This window comes from Pleurodeles waltl, chromosome 3_2 (genome assembly GCF_031143425.1).
Source record: "Pleurodeles waltl isolate 20211129_DDA chromosome 3_2, aPleWal1.hap1.20221129, whole genome shotgun sequence".
NCBI classification, from domain to species: Eukaryota; Metazoa; Chordata; class Amphibia; order Caudata; family Salamandridae; genus Pleurodeles; species Pleurodeles waltl.
Window position 1 is genome coordinate 48,318,579 of NC_090441.1, and position 17,347 is coordinate 48,335,925.

The 17,347-nt window shown below is 43.7% G+C and overlaps 1 protein-coding gene across 3 annotated transcripts in view; it reads right to left on the bottom strand.

Annotated features, from left to right (window-relative positions):
* POR (cytochrome p450 oxidoreductase) overlaps window positions 1-17,347 on the bottom strand; it is a 374,224-nt gene that overhangs the window by 101,676 nt on the left and 255,201 nt on the right. For all 3 annotated transcript variants that reach the window (XM_069226728.1, XM_069226727.1, XM_069226729.1), the window contains 2 exons: window positions 5,102-5,220; window positions 30-211 (listed from right to left, as the gene is read on the bottom strand). In XM_069226728.1, the coding sequence (XP_069082829.1) occupies window positions 30-211; window positions 5,102-5,220 (301 nt within the window). The remainder of the gene's footprint in view (window positions 1-29; window positions 212-5,101; window positions 5,221-17,347) is intronic.

The window sequence follows — 17,347 nt, forward strand, 5'->3', positions numbered from 1 at the left end:
CATGGGGTCATATTTGAACAAGAACTCACCTTTCCTTCTGTAGCAGAAGATGCCATTTTGCGAAGGTTTTCTTGCTCCTTGGGGTCAGTAGCATACTGTGCCAGCTCATAGAGCACATTAGTACGTGGGGGATTGGTGATGTCCAGGTAGTAGGTCAAGGCACTGCGGTAAGTGGTGGGGCAGGGGAAGGGATGCTTCTTATTGGACTCCTCTGAAAGAGATGTAAAGAGTTTTTCCATAGAGCTGTACAGATTAACTATTGAACTTATATTACTCAGCTTCACTGATTCAACAAATGTGATCACAATCTTGACTTCTAAAACAAGCTAAACTCTACAAGAAGAAATAAAGAAGCCATAAACAATTCAAAGGCACCTAAAGAGCTATATAAATCTACTGAATTATTAAATGAAGAGTTGATCACAGCTTTACATGTCACAATACATTAGCAGCACCATGTTCCAAAAGAACAAGTTACTTACTATTGGTAATACTCTTCCTGGTAATTTTCTATCTAACAGTGATTTCTCCCCTTTTGAATAATCCCAGGCTTCAAACTGGATTCGGGAACTTTGGGCAATGTCTCTGCAAGCTGGTAGGTGGCGTTGTGCAGCTCCAAGCCAATGTCCTTCTGCTCCAGAAGTGACAAATTAAACTACATCTAGGTACCACTTGCATGCTGACATTAATTACTTTCTAGACTGTCCCGATGCAATGCCCAATGGCAATCTGGCTTTAATCAGTGTGTAGCTCTATGCTTGGGACCTTTCTAAGTGGTAAAGAGACTAGTTTACGAAACACAGAAAATGGGCTGGTCGGTAAGGAATCAGGGGTTATATAGAGTAAGGTGAAGATCAAGTTAAGTTCCACTGGGACATGATAAAGAGAGAGAGTGGAAACAATTTTTGCACACCCTCCAAAATAGGTATCACAACGGATGATTTAAACGAAGCTCTCTATGTTTGGGACCTTTCTAGGTGGGAAGGAGACTAGTTTACGAAACACAGAAGATGGGCTGGTTGGTAAGGAATCAGGGGTTATATAGAGTAAGGTGAAGATCAAGTTAAGGTTCCACTGGGACACGATAAAGAGAGGGTGGAAAATTTTTGCACACCCTTCAAAATATGTATCACAACGGATGATTTAAACAAAGCTTTCTATGCTTGGGACCTTTCTAGGTGGAAAAGAGACTAGTTTACGAAACACAGAAAATGGGCTGGTCGGTAAGCAATCAGGGGTTATATAGAGTAAGGTGAAGATCAAGTTAAGTTCCACTGGGACATGATAAAGAGAGAGAGTGGAAACAATTTTTGCACACCCTTCAAAATATGTATCACAACGGATGATTTAAACAAAGCTCTCTATGTTTGGGACCTTTCTAGGTGGGAAGGAGACTAGTTTACGAAACACAGAAGCTGGGATGGTCGGTAAGGAATCGGGGTTACATAGAGTAAGGTGAAGATCAAGTAAAGGTTCCACTGGGACATGATAAAGAGACGGTGGAAACAAATTTTGAAAAGCCTTCAAAATACGTATCACAACGGGCAATTTAAACAAAGGGGGCTGATCCTGCAACTTCAAAAAAGCTGGTACTCCTAAAGCAAGTCCTTACTGGGTTAGGGAAAATACGAACAGCAATACTTCGGATAGCTCAGCTTGAAGCTGGCCAGCCTGCTGATTGCTGCACCAAACACAAACTTGTTGTGAAGGCAGGCGTATACAGGTTTTGTGTGTTGAGGGGTGCCTGGCCATCAAGATAACATCAACAACCCCTGAAGGGAGGATGAATGCTGCCAGCTGTCACTGCTCAATCACAAGCATGGCGGTGAAGATGGCACAGGACCCTACCCTGCTGCTGTTATAGAAGAGTTTCCCAGGGCAGCAGCCTGAACAGAGGACAGATGCACATGCCAAGGAGTTCTGGACTCTTTAATCTCTGTGCCCAAACCAGGCCATTAGGATTATTTGGACATGTTTGCTCCTGGTCTTCCTCAGAGCTTGAGGCAGGAGAGGTATCACCAGAAAGCCATACAGGAGTCCCGATATCCAATCTAGGCAGAACATGTTTCTCAGAGTGATTGAAAGAGAAAGGGGGGGGGATAGTGAGGGAGAGGTAGAGCGGTAGAAAGAGACAGATATTTGAAACTCCAATGTGCAGAAGTGCTGGCCTTGAACATTCTCGGCAGTGGCAAAAAGATTTAGCCAAGGTTTTACACATTAAGATCTTACACCATGTGATGTAGCTGCCATGCATGACACGCAACGTGTCAGAAGGTCAGTTTGTTCGCCCTAAAGTTTAGAGATACAGCCAGGTGGAGTACCTCCAAGAAAATATCCTGGTGTTCCAGTCTTTTCCAAAGGCGCAGTGCCTCCTGACAGGGTTCACAACCACACCCAGCCATGTGTGTTGTAGCACCACATGGCAGTGGTGGTGTCCATGAGCAACTGCACCAATCTCTCTTTGATGGCAGGAAGACATTCAATACCAAGCAGATGCTCCACATCTCCAAAAGGTTGGTGGGAAGCCTAGACTTTTCTGGATACTAGATGCCTCTGATCTCTACCTCTCCAAAGTGGCCATCCCAACCCTGAAGCAACGCATCCAACACCACTGTTAGCTTTGGGTGGGGAAGGGCGAATCGTCTGCCACTGACCTAATCACGGTCCAGCAACCATGACTGTTGATCTTTTGCAGCTTCATCTGAACTCTGGATATGATAGGAGAGGTCCCTTTGATGTTGTGCCCACTAGGACTTCACATCCCATTGCAAATCATTCATATTCCACCTGGTGTGCTTGACCTGTAGGTGACCAGTAGCTGCCGCAGAATCAACCTCACCGAGACCCAGGACAGATGCTGAAGCATCAAGATCACACCCCAAATGTGCTGGACTCTCCATTCCCAGAGGCAAGGAATGAAACTGCACTGTATCCAGAAAGGCTCTGATGAAAGAAAGTGCCTGTGAAGGTGCCAGATGGGACTTCGGCACGTTGATAATGAACCCAAACGTTGTCAATCAGTTCACGGTAGCCTGGAGGTGGGTTACGAATGTCTTGTGGTGAGCCTGCACTCAATAGCAAGTCATCGAGGTAGGTGACGACAGGAACCCCTAAAGATGTGCTACAACCACTGACAGCACTTTCATAAGAATTCAAGGGTAACTGGTGGGGCTTAAAAAAGGAGCACAATTAACTAAAGTGCTTCTGCTCCACAGCATACAGCGCCTGTAGGACAGGAATGAGAAAATAAGCATGCTGCAGATCCAACACTACTATCCAGTTTCCTGGATCGAGGGCAGACAATACCTGGGCCAAGGTAAGCATCTATAATTTGTCCTTATGTAGGAATGCATTGAGAGGGCAAAGATCTAAAATGGGATGAAGGCCTCCATCCTTCTTCGGCTCCAAAAAGTAACCACAGGATACTTCGGATGCGGACACCCTCACTATGGCTCATTTGACCTACAAAGTTTGCACTTCCTGCTGTAAGAGGGATAAGTGGTCCTCAATCAGGCATTAGGAGGTTGGAGGAAGGTGTGGCAGGGGTGACAAGAAAAGGACCCACTTTTCCAAAGTTGATGCCTGCCACCCTGGCTTAAAATGATGGATCCTGCCTCCAACATGGTGGCTGTGTGCCTCGAAGGGTATGCTTAACAGGTTTTGAGGCTGCAGCAGAAGACTGTGATGCACTCTGTCCATTGTCCAAGTGGTCTGTGGGTACCACACCTCAGTTGCAAAAAGGCTGTTGGATTTGCCAAGTAGGCTGATCTTGTTGGTGCTATTGCAAGTCTTGAAAAAAGTGAAACCATGGGTGCTGCTGATAAGGTGTGACAGATAGGCCATAGCAGCACTCTGTGGCCCTACTATTCTTGAAATGTTCAAGGGCGTAATCTGACGTCTCACCAAAAAAAAAAAAAAAAAGCCATTATAGGGCACGTCAATTAGGGTGGACTGAACAGCACAGAAGAAGCCAGCGAAACTCATACATGTGTCACTTCCGACAGCCACACTGGTGCCATTAGCCAGGCCACGGCAATCTGTGATGTACAATTCATAGCCAAAGGTAAATTTAGCCACACTGCGGCTTCAATATGTTCCCTAACCAAATTGTTTACACAGTTTCATTTGCTTTCATTTAGTGTTATTTCTTCAAACAGAAATATAACCACAGTCATAAGGTGCTAGAATGCAACAAAAACAGCGAAGTTCCTCCTTTGTGAAACAAGACTTGGCAGCAGAGCTACAATTAGGTCATTGTAGGACACAGCTCTCAATCTGAATGCCCCCATTACCGTAATGGTCCAGGAATTCATTTTAAAACTATGCCGGCTTATTCAAGCTCTGCTCCTAATACTTAAAATTATCCATGCTTTAGTACTTTGTTTCAGGTCATTGCTTCATAATCTATGGAATTATCCTTTAAGTAGGGTTTCTACATAGACATCTTTAATAGTCACACTTAGTCCAACATTCTGTGGTCAGCCTGACTTGCCGTAACAAAGAATGGGATCATATTTTCAATCTGTGGTGAACCCTGCACTCACCACCTGCAGAGTTTAAACTCCAGTGTGTTTTCTTAATGTAATCACCATCTTACCACCAATTATCTGGAAAACTAGAAAGTGCCCTCCAAAGTTGATTATGATGATGGGCCCTAAGGTCTGGGATACCTCACCACTGAGGCTTTAACAAATGGCCAACCACTATGGGCTCTGATGTACTTTCCACACTAACAGCTTCTAGTAATCTTGCCCATTTGATGCTTTGCCTATAGATGACAATTAGTTTGTAAAACTATGTGCTACAAATCCAAATACATAAGGAAAACAACATTTGCTTCAAAGAAGTATTCACTGAACAGGTAAGCAGGGTTTAGTCCAGGCATGGACAACAGATGGGTTCCAAACTTTAGGGAGCTCTGCAATTTCTGGAAGGGAGAGGCAGCAAATACAATTTGCTGTCCCAGTTCACTATATCAGTACTGATAATTGTATAAATAAGTACAACTAGGCTTAAAACAGGTTAATCAAGTACAAGTTAATACTGAAAATAAACAGTTGCCCACAACATTTGAGTGTCAGCATTACAGCAAAGCTCTCACCATCCAAGTTGTTCAAGGATATGACGGTGTCAAGGTCTGCTCCCAGAATGTCACCCAACTTGTTTACCAGTGTTGTATCGTTAGCCGGATATACAGCTACATGGTCCCCAGATTCGTACCTTAAGAGAATAATCAAAGGCAAATAAAAAGGGAGGGTTACTGTGCAGCCATGCAAGCTTACTTTATGCCAAATTCAAGAATCTGCTCTATAAGAGCACAGGTGTAAGATATACCCCAAAACATTGTAAATAATAGTTTAAAGAATGCTTCCGGTGTTTACGTCTCCTGGAAGAGCTTGCAATAATGTATATGCCACTTGGATAAGACAAAGTACGTTTTTCTTGACACATTTAAGGGAAACAGTTACATACAGCGCTTCCAAATTCACACAGCAACAAACATGGGGAAAGGCTTTAAACAACCAGAATTACTTTTCTTTTATCGTTAAGATTTGTCAATCCCCTGCAAAACGTTGAGGTTTCTTTTATATAAATCTGTACAAACCAGTTGGAATGAATAGGAAAAGCTTGTTTTCTTTGGACTCTTTCAAAGCTGATCTAACAAAACATGGACGTAAGTTCAGCTCTAAAGTACTAGGCCAACAGAAATGACAACGTCATATATATTGTATGTTGCCACAAAAACATTATTTATGCGAATATGTAGGCAACACCCGTGCTCTATTTTTTCCTCATCTTTAAACTAACTTAACATACATCAAAACAAGGATCTGGCCTTACTATTCTGGGGTCAATAGTTTTTTTTTTTTTTTTTTTTAAATCGCACACACACCACAAAAGCGAAGGAATAGAACAGACAGCCCCGTCATTGTGGCCACCATACGACTGCAATGAAGTGCCACGTTTTAAATAAAAATTCACTTATGAGATGTTTTACTGGCAAAAAAACAGAATCCTTTTATCTGTGCTATGCATTTTATCATTACTTTTTTTTACTTTTTTAAAGTGGTCACCCAATGAACTGCTCAAACTGCAGACAGATACGTCACAAACACTTCGTAACAGCAACTTTATTAAGTAGACAGGAAATAAAAAGCGGTTTTCTAAAAGCTAATACACAAAAATACACTTAAAAAGCACACTTTAAGTTTTGTAAATGAAGAGAAAGGTATTGCTGTTGTTAAGTTAATGTGAACAATGTGCACATGCTGTGGTGGGAAGAAGCAACTGTGAATTACATTTCAAAATGCAACTGGATGAGACCTACAGACCAAAATACTCCTAAATGTATATACATCATGCATGTCTTGGTTGCAAAAACAATCTGGCAAGACAGCTAAAGCTGCCTCAAAGGCGAGACTTAGAAAATAATCACAGAAAACCAACACAAGAATAGAATGGCATTCTCATCCCCCTTGACAGAGATAGGACAGCAACGAGGAATGGAGGGAAGACAAAACTGACGTCTTGCATTTGTACAAGAAATCTTGATTTCTTGCAAGTCAGCCTGGGAGACAAGAGTTGATAAGGATAAGTTACTTACCTGAATCCGTTCTCTTCCAGGGGAATCCTCATCAAAGTCATAAGCACTGAATATTCCAGTGCTTATGGAATATATATATATATATATATATATATATATATATATATATATACATACATACATACATACATACATACATACACACACACACACACATATATATTACATTGTACCTAGAATTTTAGAAAACTATATATATTTATATATACACACATATTTACATAAAACTATGCAGCCTATATTAAAAGCTAAAAGTGCCCAATTTACATGTAATTTTTTCTTTAACAAACATCTCACCAGACACAAGCAATATCTGAGTCAGAAACAAGACAGCATAAAATGCAAACACAGCCTGTATTGAAGAGAAAGCTGCAAGGAAATGCAAAAGCATTGTTAGCCAATAGGCTGCATTAAAAGCATAAGACAATACTGGCATCATGCCTTTAAGAACTTCAGGACCTCCTGTATCCCAGCATGCTCCAAAGGTAACAGTCAGTTCAGTACTTTTTTAGGGCGCTATAAAGAACTGCCATGTGTAAACTGCTGCAAGCAAGATTTGTCCAGGGAGGTGGACGGATTGCTTATGACTTTGATGAGGATTTCCCTGGAAGAGAACTAGGATTACAGGTAGGTAACCTATCCTTCTCTTCCAGGGGATCCTCACAGATAGTCATAAGCACTGAATAGAGTAGCACGCCCATCCCACATCTCTTGGGATGAATCAAAAGCAAGCACAAACTATCACTATTGTTGAAACAGATTTCTTGCCTCCTTGGGTGTCTGTCTTAGTGTCTGAATCTGCTGGGATCAATGGAATGGGTGGAAAGGCATAAAGAAATGTCCTGCAAAAGTCTATCAAAAGGGCATTCCCGTTTGTTCCTGGTCGGTAGAACCTGGATGCAAAGTCTGGGCATTTTCTGGTGTATTTATGCACAAACAGGTCGATTTGTGGTTGTCCCATTCCCAAAAGATGTCTTGAGTGATTTCCTAAATAAGAAGCCAGTCATGAGCTTCTGCAAAGTTGTGATTTAGAGTGTCTGCTTGAGTGTTTTGTGCCCCTGGCAGGTGAATGGCAGAGATTGTTAGGGTTCTGGCCAGTAGCCACTTTCAGATGGCTTGTGCTTCCAGCAATAGAGGACGGGAGTGAGTTCCTCCTTGTTTGTTTAGATAATGAATTGTGGTCATGTTGTCTGTTTGTATGAGGAGAGAATTCGCATTTATGGATGGATAAAAGGACTTCAGGGCTAGACGGACTGCTCTGAGTTCCAGCATGTTTATGTTGTACAGCTGCTCCTTATCTGACCACAAGCCATGAATTTGTAGAGAGCCCATGTGAGCTTCCCAACCCTGGAGGGAAGCATCCCTGACAAATCTGAGAGGGAAGTTACTGGTGAAAAGAGTCCTACCAGAAGGAACTTACTGTTCATCCACCACTTGAGCGACTGTCTAGCATCTTTTGATAGGACCAGTGTGTCGTCCCAGAGGTTCAAATACTGAGACCACTGATCTTCCAGAGCTTGTTGCAGCAGCCTCATGTGTAATCCGGCATTGGGGACAATGAATATGTAAGAGGGCATCGACCTCAGCAGTGAAGCCATCTGCCTGGCCGATGGACGAAGAGTGTGGAGGAGAGCGTTTCGGGTTGATTGAGGATTACCTCTCCTCCGAAGGATACACTCTTGTGTGTCCAGAGTCACTCCTAGGTAGTGTAGTTTTTGAGTTGGTATTTGTGTAGAATTTAAGTTGACTTGTAGGCCAGGTTTTGCAAGGTATCGTGGCAGATCTGATAATGCTCTTGTGCACGCGCTGGGGAGGAGCTTTTGATCAGCCAGTAGTCTAAATATGGGTAGATAACCATTTTCTTCCTCTGCAGGAATGCTGCAACTACTACGATGCATTTCGAGAATATGTGAGGTGCTGACTAGAGCCCGAAGGACAGTACTTTGTACTGGAAGTGCATGGATGTTACTTTGAAGCAGAGACGTTTCTGAAGTTTACTGATTACCAGGATGTGGAAGTAGGCGTATTGGTGATCAATAGCACACATCCAGGCCCCCCCAATGGAGTAGGAGGTAGATCTGGTGAAGGGCTAACATCCTGAACTTCTCCTTGCGTATAAACTTGTTGAGAAGTCCTAAGTCTAAGAAGGGTCTGTATTCTCAATTTGGTGCCTTTTATCCTTACCAGGAAATAACAGCCCTTTTCGAGACAATGGGACTTCTTCTATGGCTTCTCTTTGGAGTTGACTGTTTACCTCGTTTTGCAACATGGCTGTTGATGACACTGTTTTCTTTGATGGTACAGCAATTTGAGTGAGTTACCATTTGGACAATATTCAAAACCCACTTGTTTTGTTATCCTGCACCACTCAGACAGGTGTTTGACAATACTCCCCCCACAGGTGTGGGGAATGCAGAAGGTGGAAATGAGTGCTCATGGCTTTGCAGGTGCTGAAGGATGAAAAGCTCTTTTTCCTCGAGATGGAAGGTGTAAATGGCAATGTGATCTGGCTTGCTGTTATTGTGGTAGCCAGGGAGGGGTTTGAACCCTCTGATGGTAAGGTCACCGATCGTAAATCTTGAGTGTATCTAGCTCAGATTTAATTCTGGCCATTTCATCATCTGCAATGTGTGCAGAACAGTGAATTCCCTGTGAATGGCAGGTTCAGTATTCCCTGATGGGCATCAGGCTTTAGGTCTGCAAGTCTGAGCCATGAGGACAGCTGGAAACAAATCTCATGGGAGTAACCGTGAGCCACAAGGTCAGAAGTGCCTGCAGCTGCACTAATCACCCGGTTTGCAACCAGACCGCCTTCATATAGGATTTCCTCAAACTCTTGTCTGTCCTCTTTTGGCAACTTTTCCGTAAACCTAGACAGAATCCCAAAGTGATCGGTCATATCTTCTTAACAGTGTGAAGGCGCTGGCCACCTTCATAAAGGATACAGACGTACCGCACATCTTTTTGCCTAAAATACATTTGTTTGTGATCTTTATCCAGAGGAACTGTTGACAATAACAATGCCACCAGATGTGTTTTTCTTGTGGCCATGGTGATCACAGAATCTGGTGGAGGATCAGAAAAGTGGGTCTTGGTCAGGAGCCTTGTATTTTTTAAGTATACACCATGGCGCAGCCCGTAGAGAAGCTACATCAGAAAAATTACCACTGCAGGCTCCAATAAACCTGGGACCAGAGGAAGGGGAGGTCTTGCTGCAGCGCTGTGATGGAGTGTCTCAAATATGACAGATGCTGACGAGACAATATTCAGCTTCACCGCTCCTCTAATGAGAACATCACTGAATGTAATGAGGTCATCCACTCGGGAAACTCACAGGAGGCGAGTCCGACAATGTTGGAGAGTAGTCTGTCACCGATGAACGAGATATGGTTGATGAAGGTGGTGTTCTACGCTCTCCTTGAGATTTGGAAGATGTGCTTCTCTGAGGTGTTCTAGATCTCAACCTTCGTCTTCGAGGAGTCCTACACTGTGATCTATGTTTCTGTGGACTCTTGGACCTTCTTGAAGATCTTGCCTGTATTGGAGGAAGAACATATGGAGAAAGTGTACCCAGAGGAGTACCTTTTGATATAGATGTTCGATGAGAGACCCTAGATGGTGAATGTGTTCGAGAATAGTCCAGACTTGGACTCTTGATGAGGTTCACCACTTTTTCTAAAGGTTCCAAGCCCATGTGGAGATAGGTTAGTGGCTGGAAACTGTTCCGCAACTGGGGAGACATGACTGCCTGAATGCTGCAAAATTTCAAGTCCTGAGGAGTGAGAGCAGCTTTTCAACATCGATCTTCTGTCTCTCAACGTCAATCTAGATCTTTCTGTTTGAAAGGCAGCATGCTGCATAGTTCCCATCGCCAACGAATGTCTCAACATCATTGTTGTGGTAGTTCTACTGGCGGAACATGTTGTGCCAACGTCACCCCAGGGATAACCTTGATGTCGAATGTGGCGACTTTGATGTATGCTTTGAAGTTGATCTTCGGTGCACCGTTGATCTGCCGATGGCGAAGGTTGGTGTCACAACAACTATGTTCTGTGTGACACAAAATGAGTGGACAGCAAATGTCTTTGGGTTGACAGGTCTGTTGGCAAACATGTCGACAGTGAACTTTCCGACGTTATGCCTTTTGGCGTCAATGGGGATCCTGTCGCTAACAGCAAACACACAGGTATTTCCCATGAAGTCGATTTTCTACCCGTCGACTGCGATGGGGATCGTTGTTTTTCTTGTAGTTTTGCTGATCTTCCTCTGGATGCTGATTTTTCTCATCTCAAGAGGAGGGCTCATTGACGGAAGATTGAGGCTTCCCAAGGCCACTTGAAGTCCCTACCTTTCCTCTCTCCCGAAAGGCATGGCATTTAATCTTCTCCCTGGCTTTCAGAATTCATTTAGAAAACTTCTGACAGTGGTAACATGTTTCCGGAACATGAGAAGGAAGACAAACAATGCACACTGAGTGTGGAGCAGATTGCACCATTAATTTGCCACATTAAGGGATGGCATAATGTGACTGATAAAAAATACTTCTCATTCAGAAAAATATAGTGTTAAGCAATGCACTTAATGTCAAAGGAAGTGAAAATGTTTTACTTCCGAAGAGAATTTTTAAAATAATGGTCAAAAAACTGTAGAGCTCAGTACTCTAGGATCCTCACTGAAGGAGCTGGAAAAAAGAACTGACCTAACTGTCACCTTTGGGGGCATGATAGAATACAGGAGGTCCTAGAGTTCTTAAAGGCATGGTGCCAGTTTTCTCTTGTTGTGCTTTTATTATAGCCTATTGGCTAACAATGCCTGTGCATTTCCTTGCAGTTTTCGCTCATTACAGGGAGTGCAGAATTATTAGGCAAGTTGTATTTTTGAGGATTAATTTTATTATTGAACAACAACCATGTTCTCAATGAACCCAAAAAACTCATTAATATCAAAGCTGAATATTTTTGGAAGTAGTTTTTAGTTTGTTTTTAGTTTTAGCTATGTTAGGGGGATATCTGTGTGTGCAGGTGACTATCACTGTGCATAATTATTAGGCAACTTAACAAAAAAATATATATACCCATTTCAATTATTTATTATTACCAGTGAAACCAATATAACATCTCAACATTCACAAATATACATTTCTGACATTCAAAAACAAAACAAAAACAAATCAGTGACCAATATAGCCACCTTTCTTTGCAAGGACACTCAAAAGCCTGCCATCCATGGATTCTGTCAGTGTTTTGATCTGTTCACCATCAACATTGCGTGCAGCAGCAACCACAGCCTCCCAGACACTGTTCAGAGAGGTGTACTGTTTTCCCTCCCTGTAAATCTCACATTTGATGATGGACCACAGGTTCTCAATGGGGTTCAGATCAGGTGAACAAGGAGGCCATGTCATTAGATTTCCTTCTTCTATACCCTTTCTTGCCAGCCACGCTGTGGAGTACTTGGACGCGTGTGATGGAGCATTGTCCTGCATGAAAATCATGTTTTTCTTGAAGGATGCAGACTTCTTTCTGTACCACTGCTTGAAGAAGGTGTCTTCCCTGGCAGTAGGACTGGGAGTTGAGCTTGACTCCATCCTCAACCCGAAAAGGCCCCACAAGCTCATCTTTGATGATACCAGCCCAAACCAGTACTCCACCTCCACCTTGCTGGCGTCTGAGTCGGACTGGAGCTCTCTGCCCTTTACCAATCCAGCCACGGGCCCATCCATCTGGCCCATCAAGACTCACTCTCATTTCATCAGTCCATAAAACCTTAGAAAAATCAGTCTTGAGATATTTCTTGGCCCAGTCTTGACGTTTCAGCTTGTGTGTCTTGTTCAGTGGTGGTCGTCTTTCAGCCTTTCTTACCTTGGCCATGTCTCTGAGTATTGCACACCTTGTGCTTTTGGGCACTCCAGTGATGTTGCAGCTCTGAAATATGGCCAAACTGGTGGCAAGTGGCATCGTGGCAGCTGCACGCTTGACTTTTCTCAGTTCATGGGCAGTTATTTTGCGCCTTGGTTTTTCCACACGCTTCTTGCGACCCTGTTGACTATTTTGAATGAAACGCTTGATTGTTCGATGATCACGCTTCAGAAGCTTTGCAATTTTAAGAGTGCTGCCTCCCTCTGCAAGATATCTCACTATTTTTGACTTTTCTGAGCCTGTCAAGTCCTTCTTTTGACCCATTTTGCCAAAGGAAAGGAAGTTGCCTAATAATTATGCACACCTGATATAGGGTGTTGATGTCATTAGACCACACCCCTTCTCATTACAGAGATGCACATCACCTAATATGCTTAATTGGTAGTAGGCTTTCGAGCCTATACAGCTTGGAGTAAGACAACATGCATAAAGAGGATGATGTGGTCAAAATACTCATTTGCCTAATAATTCTGCACTCCCTGTAAAGGCTGTGTTTGCATTCTATGCTCTCTCTTTTCTGATTTACAGAAATGCTGGAGTCTGGTGAGATGTTCATTAAACTTGTGCATGTTTTGCTTTTAAGATAAGCTGTATAGGTGTATGCAAATACACACACTTCTAAAAATCATAAGTACCATTTTTATGCTATGTATTTTTAATATGTACTTTGGGGTCCTCACAAGTGGGCGGGAATAGTCAGTGCTTATGACTACTGATGAGGATCCCCTGGAACAGAAACAGAGTTTCACACTCTTAGGGACAAAGTAGCTCTTTGCCCTTCTGCAGCTCACTTCTTTTGGAGGCCTCCTGGAAAAAAGTGCTCAGTCTTGATTATACAATCCTGACTAACAGTACAGTGTTAAAACAATGCATAGATTTTTAGCGATACAAACGTATGCTCCTACATGTCTGGGAGGATCCTCATATACACAAGTACCTCAAAAGAGAAGAGTTAGTACTCTGTCAATCACTGTCAGATTGCCAAAACACATTTATCCATAACCTGAAAAAAGATAAACTGGAAGAAGGTGTTTGGACACAGAAGGGTCCCCTGAGCGGCTTGGGAGAGTATGCAACTGTTTCAAGTTTACCTTAGTAAGCTGAAGTATTTGTGACTCCTACCTCAGCACTCGTGACAATCAAGCACATACACAAAGGCATTTGGCAACTTGGAGTGAGACACACAGTGGGCGTCTGAGGGGCATACCAAGTGCAACCACCTTTTGCCACGGTAAATACTCATGTATCACCATGCTTTAGTGCTCAAACAGTGGTGTCAGAGATGCAGATTTTTGTCAGCAAGGCAGGCTTTACCCTGTTGCCTTCTAGTGAGCAGGGATGCGGGTATCTCCAAAGTTTTAAATTGTCTGCCAATATCCTACAATCTGGACCTTCGCTGATCCCTGGCAAGCACGGAGGCTGCATGTGTGTCTTGCTTGTGGAAGATGTGTATGGAATGTGTGTGGTGTTTATGATCATGGTCACACTGCTTCCATTTAGCATAATAGCAATGGCAACTTACGTGAAGGGTTGGTGAGAGCCCAGACAGCAGAAGAACACATCTCAGTCATTCCAGAAGGCAGAGTAATTAGTCAGACTGAAGAGTGTTTAGAAGAGGGGACAGTTGGTCCCTCTGAAGGACTTCTTGTAACTTTCCCCTGCCTGTAAACACCCTACTCCACTCCACCATCAGGCTTACACTTTGGACAAGAACAAGGGCTGGAGAAGTCTGTTTCAAAATAACAGAAATACTGATCTATCAGAACTGGACTAGCCGGTCTGCAAGTTGCATATAAAAAGGAGTCAGAAATTACCAGGAGTCCAAAGGTTTAATGAAAAGAAGCATGGGATTCCACACACCAGTGGAGAGTGGGAGAATCCATATAGGGCCACAGTTAGGGTGGTTTTGAAAAACTTCTCTTGTCCAGTAGCCAGGGAAAGCAACACGTCTGCCAGGAAGGAATGTCTGAACCCTGCTTTGATGAAAAGAGATGAACAAATGCCGATAAGGAAAAGCTAGAGGTGCCCTTTCCAGGTGGAAGTCACTGCTTCGAAGGAGAGAGATGGTTAAGGGGCTCAGTGGCCAAATCAATGCTGGAGCATCCCTGCACTGCTGAGTGAGGGTCAGGTCTGAGACCTCAGCAGTGTCCTCATCATACGCAGCTATATAGCAACACCATGAACTGGAGATGCAAGCAAATGCCTCATTTTGCATGGTCATCCTCAGGTTTTTCGACTGATGCTGCTGGTTTTTCAACTCCGAGTGCACCGATGACTGCTAACCAAAACCTTAGTGCCAGTGTCCTGACCCCAAAATGTGCATATTATATTGACTATACCCAATTGGCATAGGCTAACTTACGTACATGTCCCTAGTTTGTGGTACCCAGGCCCCTTATGCTACATCCCCAGGGATTACAGCACTGATTGTGTCACCCTGGATGTGACAAGAGTATGATAAATCTCCCAGTACATCACTGCAGACTGGAAAGGCAGCTACAAACTGCTAGCTTAACTTTGCTATTTAAAAGCCATGGCAAGGTCAACTGTCGCCATGAAATGTGTGAGTCGCCACAATGGCATGCCTACCAAGCCCTAAGGCAGGGTGAAGCATATTTCATGGGCAAAATATGAACTACATATGTTCTAATGTAAAAACATGAAACCATTGCTTTTATTGTGGAAAGACTGTGCTAACTACAAACGGTGCGAACAAAGTTGGTACTCCAGGGTACCAAACAACTTGATACATTGAACCCATCTTGGGTATGAAGTAGAAAGAAATGAAACAAGTTCCAGTGGACAACCTTTAAAAGTTGCCATTTGGTTGCCTTCAATCTCCTGTGTTCTTAACGTTTGCATATGGGCTTGAAATTGAGATAGCTTTCTGCCCTCCTGGGGAGACGTGCTAATGACTCCCAGAAAAGGAGACAACGGCTCCCACCCTGTAGTAAGCCACACACATGTTGTCCTAAAAGGCAATCTTCAAAGCTGAAGCTGCCATTAAATGGCAAACGGGGAACCTTTGAAAGAGGGGTAGCCCCATTAGTTAGGCAGGTGTAGTTGGCACCCAGGAAGGAGAGGGAAAACCTGTCAAACTGTTTTTCCAGGGAAGTATAGCCCATTGGTAGTCACACCTCTGGGTTGGGCTAGGGAATTCTGGACACCAAGAGAGAAGTTCTACGATCTTGGGAGTGGGCAGAATGGTACATCCTGGGATAGCCAGATGCCACACTTTCCAGGAAGTGGTACTCCGGAGGGAGGGAACCTGACAGTCCATTGGCTACCAGCAGCATCCTACCTGGAGGGCATTTTCTATACATAATTAGGGCATCGCTGGCACCCAGAAGTCAGGGATCGACTGGATTAGAGGAAGGGCTGAAGAAGCACTGTCCTATTGCACCAAGTTCCTGGCGAAGCGAGTCTGCACCAACGTGGACTGTACTTGGTAGCTAGCAAAGGAAAAGGACCAAGCCTGCTGTGTCCTACTCAAGGAGAAGCCGTCTCCAGAGCCTAGCCAAAGCAGCCGACTGACCTCCTGTTCGCAGCACAGGGACACAACAGCTGAAGAAGCCTGCTAAGGGCGAGTGGTAGTCCAGATCTCCGGATGACTGCTTCCTGCCATTGTGCAGCATAAGGGACCAAGACCTGCTGCTCAGAAGTTGCACCTAAGTCTGCTGGAGCTGGGAGAGTCGCCAGAGTGCAGCCTGGTCATCCAAAAGGCAAACCTAAGCCCAGAGAAGGATTTGACTGTGACTGCAACACCGGGTGATTTGTGGGACGCCGAACTCTGTGACCAGGAGGACCCCCCCCCCCTTTGTGCATCAAGTAGTCCCTGCAGAAAGACACCCGTCAACCACATTGCATCCATAGCATCCCTGAACATCTTCAAACATCCTGTATCCTCAGTACCTGGGCCAGTTCCATAGGAGTCCACTGAACGAGGATATAATGACTAGAACCGCTGGAAGACTGCTTCTTCTGAGAAGATAACTGTTTCTGAGGGCCTATCTGGTCCCTCTGACTTGCTTTCTGTCAGAGATGGACACCCCAAGTATTAAAACTTGTCCAACATTCTTCTAAAAAGTTTTCCAAGTATCGAATTTGTTGAATTTGTCAATGCTTGTTCAAGGTTGAGTGGAAAGCTGTGATTTACTATACCTTGTAAATTTTATATATCCCAAACCCTCCAGTGGATCTTTTTCTTTATGGTGACAAATAAAATACATAAAAATACAGTCTAATTTTAAAAATTGGTGTTGGATTTCTTTGGTGGCTTGTCAATATCTTCTTCAGTTGTTTTAGTGCAGTCTAAATGCTTTATACTTGTTCTTTTGTGCAAGACTTGCTGCTCAGAGTCACAGCTATCCAGGGCGGATCTGAAAGTTTAACACGACGAAAACTCAATAGGTCTCAAACAGTTGGTAAGTATATTACACACTAAGGTTGCACAACCACACCATGTAATACACCCCCATTTCCTGATAGGAGGCATTCGGGGAATCAAAGGATCGAGTTTCGTGACTAAGCCTCAAGTTCCAAGAGGCACATGAGCATTAGGAAAGTTGACAACTGACTGTGGGTGAACAGCAAAGAACCCAAAAGCCCTGTGATGAGACTGCATCAGAACAGTACCACCATGACCCAGAGTTGGCAAGTAGCTGGTTGGATGGGGTGTTGACTTGGATTTAGGATGAACCAAGCCTCAGGACCATCAGGATTACAAGCACAGTAAACCTGCTGCTCTCAATAACAGAAACGTTACTGTGAGAGTGATGTTGAAAGGGAAGGGTGTGGGGTACTGAGACTCAATAAGTGACTGATC